The 6,927-nt window shown below is 34.6% G+C and overlaps 1 protein-coding gene across 1 annotated transcript; it reads right to left on the bottom strand.

Annotated features, from left to right (window-relative positions):
* Nucleotides 1-261: 261 nt before the first annotated feature.
* Nucleotides 262-1,197, bottom strand: LOC111157983 (olfactory receptor 12-like). The gene has a single exon (XM_022519758.1). It carries the CDS (start codon nucleotides 1,195-1,197, stop codon nucleotides 262-264), a length of 936 nt encoding a protein of 311 aa, XP_022375466.1.
* Nucleotides 1,198-6,927: the final 5,730 nt, after the last annotated feature.

Raw genomic sequence — 6,927 nt, 5'->3', positions numbered from 1 at the left:
TGGCTCAGGTCATGATCCCAGGGTCCTGGGATCGAGCCCCACATTGGGCTCTCTGCTCAGCAGGGAGCCTGCTTCTTCCTCTCTCTCTGCCTGCCTCTCTGCCTACTTGTGATCTCTCTCTGTGTGTCAAATAAATAAATAAAATCTTTAAAAAAATATATATCTTTGATATATTAATATTCCAAGAACAAGGATAACTGGAACCCTTAGAAAACAGACAGTGTCTACTGCCTCATGGTTTTACAAACATCACAGAAAGAATCATTTCCGGTCTAGTATTCTCTTCACAGCATCTTTCACATCTCTGTTTCTCAGACTGTATATTAGAGGGTTTAGCATTGGTATTATCAATGTGTAGAGCACCGCTACAATCTTGTTTTGCTCTGGGGAGGTGATGGCACCAGGCTGGGCATACATTAAGAACACAGTCCCATAGAACAAACTCACCACAGCTATATGGGAACCGCAGGTAGAGAAGGTCTTACCCCTGCCATGGGTAGAGGGAATCTTCAGGATAGTGGAGAGGATGTAAGCATAGGAAACCAGAATGACAGTTGTGGTGGTAATGATGATGAGGGCAGAGAGAAAGAATAGCACAATCTCGTTCACAAAAGTGTCATCACAAGAGATCTTGATCAGGGCTGGGACATCACAGAAAAAGTGGTCCAGTCTGTTTTCTCCACAGAAATGCAAACTGAAGGTGAAACCTGTTTGCACGATGGAGTTGATGCCTCCACAGATGTAGGATCCAGTCACCAACTGAGCACAGACTTTCTGCGACATGTGCACAGGGTAAAGGAGAGGGGAGCAAATGGCCGAGAATCGATCAAATGCCATGACAGCCAAAAGGAAGCCTTCAGTTGTGACAAATAGAGCAAAGAAGAAAAACTGGGCCGCACACCCATTGTAAGAAATCTTCTTTTCACTAGACAGGAAGTTAGCTAAAGTTTTGGGGGTGATGACTGTGGAGTAGCAGAGATCTAAATAGGATAAGTTTCTAAGGAAGAAATACATAGGCATTTGAAGTCTGGAGTCCATCTTAATGACAATTATCATGCTAATGTTTCCCACCACAGTGACTGTATAGATTAGCAAGAACACTAGGAATAAGAGGATTTGTAGTTTTGGAGGGGTTCCAAAGCCTAGCAGAATGAATTCTGTCACTTCTGAGTAATTCCTATTTAGCTCGTTTTTCATGGCTGAGATGTGGATGGAACTGGAGAAATGGTAAAAATGAAAGAAATAAGTGATCAGAGCACTAGTTTAAGTAAAAATAACTAAAAGCTAGAATAGAAAAAATTTCATCATATTGTTCCCAATAAATTACAAAACAGCAATACAGAACAAATTGTTATTTTTAAAGAATAAAGAATTTAATCTGATTGGCCACCCTTTGAGATATACCTATTTTGCAAATAATGCAGGCTTGTTCTCTAAGCATGCTTTGGAGAAATAGAGATTCTAACAAAGTGTGTAGAAACAAGAGCTCGTCAATTGTTTTTCCCTTGAGTTATTATTGGTTATTACCATTGAAAGTTGCCTTCTCTTGTGGAATATATTTCTCACAGACATAATAATCCACTTAAAACTTCATTTGGAGTGAAAATCCATTAAATTGATGATCTCTTTTTATTTTTTTAAATCATTTAGCTTCCTTATCTACTATAAAAAATAACAGACAAATATTATATTCATTTTTCTTTTATTATGAGGAAAAGAGCTTCATATTCTGACAAAAGAGTCATCTTTTTACCTGGTAATTCATATTCTTATTTATTCCATTATTTTTTGTCCCTATGGTGATGTGACTCTTATTGGCACAATTCACTTACTAAAAACAGAAGCAATTCTTGAGTATATTTTCTAAGCATGATTTCATCAGACTTTTGTTTTTTCTCTTTCTCCTTTTTTCTTTCTTTCCCTCCCTCCTTCCTTCCATCCTTCCTTCTTTCCCACTCTTATTCCCTTTGGAGTTTTCAGGGTGGAATCTAGGTAGGGAATTCTAAGATCTTGGATAGAGATTATTCTGTCCTTTCAGAAACAGACAAATCTAGTAAAAATACAAAGATCTGTGCATATGGAGGAAAGAGGGCACATATGACAATTTTAAGATAGGTAAAAATGGGGGAAAGAAGAATGAAGAAGAATGAAGAATGAAGAAAGAAGAATGAAGAAATGTGTATTTAAACAAGCTTGCATTATATTTACTTAGACATATGATGTTATGGCTATAAGTGTCCCTAAAACATGGTGGTAGGAAAAGGAAGTAATTTTTATTTTATTTTATGTATGGAGAAATTAAGAAAAAAATATTTAAAAAGCTTCTTTAGAGGCATGAGATTGAGGAACAGAGTGGTTTACTATTCAATAAGCTATCATAAAATATAAAAGAAAACTAACAATTCAAATATTCACATACTATGAAAATATCTTTCATATTTTATAAACATAGTTTTATAAATATATAAAAATTATTATGTAAGTTGTATAATTATAATAAATAAAAATTATATAAAATATAAATTATACAATGTCTCATAATATCTCTTGTCATCTTTATTTCGGTCATTGCCATGGTTTCACTAATGGTGACATTCTTTCAAGACAGGTTGAGACAATGCAAGTATACTAGAGTCAATTTAGTCCAGTATTTATATCTACTTCCTTGAAAAAAATTAAAAGTTAACAGCAATGTTGACTGATTTTAGAAGGCAGAAAAGTCATCAAAATAAACTCTGGTAGGGCCTATCAACTAAAAAATGTATGGTTTCCTTAAATACACATTTTATACAAAACTTCTGGTTTCAACAGAAAAATTGAAAAAAAGTAACTAAAACAATCTAAAAAAGAATGTGATGAGAAAAAAACTAGATATAAAAGATATTCTTAAGAATGAAACATTTCTCTCCTTGTAAACTCTCTACTATATGTGAAATCATGGAGAAACAGGAGGATGAAAAGAAGTGCACCTTGGTTTCCTGCAACACGGATTGCATCCCTTCCCTGGCCAGATCAGACCCCAAATGCTAAGATGTACAAGTCCTAGCAACAATTGTAGTTTTTTCTCTCTCTCTTTCTCTCTCTTTTAATTTATTGTACTTTTTCATTGATTAAAACAACACCAAACCTGGTCCGGTCCTGAGAGAAATTCTCTCTTGAGGAGGGAAACCAGAGCAGTGTACATTCCCTCTGCAAGAGGGTAACCAAGCATAAAAAACTTTCTTACCAGTAATGTGCTCAGAATGCAAAAGAGAAGTGAGAGAAGAAAGGATTCATTAGAAACTTACCAGACCTTTGGGAAGTAGAAGCGCTCTCCAGAGGGCATGAGAACTATCCTTCTAACTACTGAACTAAATAATAATAACAATTAAACACATTTGGATGAGAAGTATTTGATTCTTTTTTTTAACTTCATAATCTACGCAGAAGAAATTCATCATTTTTCATCTGAGAGGATAGCAACCCTTATTTTTAGAAACTCATTTCTTATCTCTACTGTTAACATGTCATACTTGTATTAGAAGAAAATTTTATATGCAGAATAATCCAAATAGGTGAAGAGTTGGGGTTGGAAAAGGAGGATTTTGAAGTAACACAGAGACTGCCAGAGCAGGCAGTCATACATCCATTTCTGATTTCAAGGCACAAGAGAGGTGGTGTTAAGGATCCCGGAAGCCTGGGAATTCCTTCAAGAGTGAGACCATGGCTGGGTTTGCCCACCTGCGCTAGAACCAAAAAGAGAAACCCCCAAGGAGCATACTGAAAGAGAAAGAAATTCCCTCTCCTCACACATCCTCAGTTTTACCATTAATGGGAAAACAGCTTCTCCAGGATCCTAGAGATCCTTCCTACTTTATCCTGATGACATTTCCCTTTAGCTAGGACAACTCTCTTTGGTATTTCTTAGGGCACAAGTATGACATAACATATTCTCTTAGATCTCCCTTATCTGAAAAAGCTCCTTATTTTGCCTTCAGTTCTGAAGCCTGTGTTTTCTGCACATGCATGTTGGTTTGGTCTCCCAATCTTTAAAGACTTTACACTGTCTCTGGTTTGAATTGTTTCTGACAACAAGTGCATGCTTTAACTTTGATGTGCTTGTGTGTGATGTCCCTTTTTTACTCACCTTCAGAATTTGATTCTGATGTGCTTTATTTGGTTTTCTCTCTGTCTATGGGATTTCTCTTTATCTATCTATGGGATTTTGCCCATTTTCTTGCATCTGTGTGGTTAGATTTGTCATCAAATATGAAAAATATCTGCCCTTTATACTTTATATTATTTTTCTGGCCCCTCTTCTTCCAGTTACATGTACATATTTTCTCAGTTGTCACTGAATGCCTGTTCATTATTTTTCCTTTTTAACTTAATTTTAGGTTTGGTTTGTTTCTGTTGCTATATATTCAAGTTTAAAATCTTTTCCTTCTGATTTGTTCCCTTTCTCAGGAATTATAGTCATTCACAACTTATTGGGCAATCTCTAAAAATATTTGGTTCATGTATTTTCTCCAGAGTTTAATAGTTTTGTGATGGGAGGCAAATCTATGGTTGCCATTCTTTCATAACTAGATGTAGAAAATCTTAAATTCATTTTTTAAAACTTATTGAATTACCTCAGCATTTGCAGTATAAACATACACATCAGTGAGATTTCATTGTTCTTTTTCATTGAAGTATTTTATTTATTATTTGTCTGTTTTGAACTTTTAAGTTAATTTACGAGTGAGATTTGTCTATGATTTTTTAGTTTAATGTCCATATGACATTTATAAGAGACTCATAAATATAGTAGGAGAGTATTTTCTTTACAACTATTTCTGAAAGAGTTTATGTAAAAATTATCTTCTTTTTTCTTAAATGTTTGCAAGTAAACACTGGTGAAGCTATTTATACTTCATAGGAATATCATTAATAAAAATTCAGTTAGTTTAAGAGATACTTTAAAATTCATATTTCTCTTTTACACATAATTTTGTTCTACTTAAAATGTTTTTATTTAAAAATCATCAATTTTGGTAAAAATGTTTTCTTTTTTTTTAATAGCAGAAGAATATGTAGTGCCATCCCCATTTCACTCCTGATCCTTGTGATTTAATGTTGTTCTTTTTTCCTTATTAAATTTAGGATTTTATATACACTACTAATTATTCAAAGTATCAACATTAAAGTCATGTGAATAGCCTATATCATATATGGTTTTTCTAAGTAATTTTACCTTTATTTTTTATTTTCTTTTTCTTTTGTTTTGTTTTGATTTGACTTGCCGTTTTCTATTTCATATTATCAAGAAGATTATTATTCTTTTAAGATCTAGGTGTTCTTGCCTTTCTTCATATTTACAAGTAAGGGTTTGTATATCCTCCAAGTACTACTTATTCTTATGAAGCTTAGAAATATCATAGTTCATTGTCATTTAGTTCAAACTAAATCAAAACTGAATTTGATAGTTAGAAAACTTTATGGGCATGGACATTAGAAACAAACACCTCCTAAAAATCCATTTGATTTCTGTATCAGGTTGACTATGATTAAGAACATACACTGAATGATTTCAATCGGTGAGTTTGTTGAGGGTTCATGTCCCATCTAGTGTGAATGACAGGAAGTGACTCTTACATATTTGTAAGAAATAGCATGTTGTTACTGCTAATGCTATTGTGAGTAGCTTAAGAATAAAAATACTATATTAGATTCTGGTACATGTTACAGATTAGATAGTCAAGATCTATGTCATGTGCTTTTTCGAAGAAGAGATTGGAAAGTTTAAATGTGTCCTGCCACAAGGGTTTTTGACCCAGATTTTGTTCTACCAATTAGATCTACACAGACTCTGAATTTAGAACAGAACAAAGACTTGGGGGTCGACTTTCTGTTCATTTTGACTTTTTCTTCTACCAGTAGACAAGTTTTGGAAACATGTGGGCTTTTCTCTGCAGCATTGTTGAATGCCCAAATTTCTAGAGAAGCATGTTTTGATGGATGGAGAAGTAGTGACATCTTTTTGATCCCTTCTATCTGACCCCCGGATCATAGTTAAGGTGCTATATTTTTAAATTGTATCTCCAGTGGTAGCCTCTCTCTGTGAGTTAATCCTAAATTGTCCTGAGGGTCATTATAAGAATGTCACCCAGGAGCACTTGGGTGGCTCCATTGGATAAGTGTTGACTCCTGATTTTGGCTCAGGTCTTGATTTGGGTCATGAGATCAAGCTCTGGCATGGCCACAGCAGGGAGTATCTGCTTGAGGTTCTCTCCCTGTCCCTCTGCCCCTCCCCCTGCTCATCACACATGCACACATGTGCTCTCACACACACACTCTCTCTCTCTCAAATAAATAAATCTTAAAAACAAAAAAGAGTGTCACCGAGAAGTTCCCAGCCTTTCCAAATTGATAGTCTTCTATTCACCTTAATTAATATTTTCCTGTTTAAAGTAACAAACCTATTTATTCTTCCTACACCAACAAAACTTTTACTAATATTGTATTAAAATGAGAAGCTCTTGACCTATATCATTTTGTATTCCACACACTGAAAAGTTCTAGATAAATTCTAGAAATAATTTTTAATTAAAAGGAGATTTAGGAGCACCTGGGTGGCTCAGTTAATTAAGTGTCTGCCTTTGGCTCAGGTCATATTCTCAGGATCCTGGGATCCTGTCCTGCAATGGGCTTCCTGCTCAGCAGGGATTCTGCTTCTCCCAATGCCTCTTACCCTGCTTCATCCTCTCTATCATTCTCTCTCAGTCTCTAGCTGTCAAATAAATAAGTAAAAACTTTAAAAAGGGGGGGACTTAAAAGGTAAGATTACAATTAATTCATGGAAATATTTAGGACAAAAATGGCATCCTGAAAATATTAAGCTCATTAAGTAGAGTGTTATCTCTATGGTTTTAATGTAGTCTTTCCATCACAAATATTTTTAAATAT

Source organism: Enhydra lutris, unplaced genomic scaffold, assembly GCF_002288905.1.
Source record: "Enhydra lutris kenyoni isolate GAN:26980312 unplaced genomic scaffold, ASM228890v2 scaffoldscaffold56, whole genome shotgun sequence".
Taxonomy (NCBI): Eukaryota; Metazoa; Chordata; class Mammalia; order Carnivora; family Mustelidae; genus Enhydra; species Enhydra lutris.
Note: the sequence above shows the minus strand (reverse complement) of the source record. Positions and strands in the feature narration are given on the sequence as shown.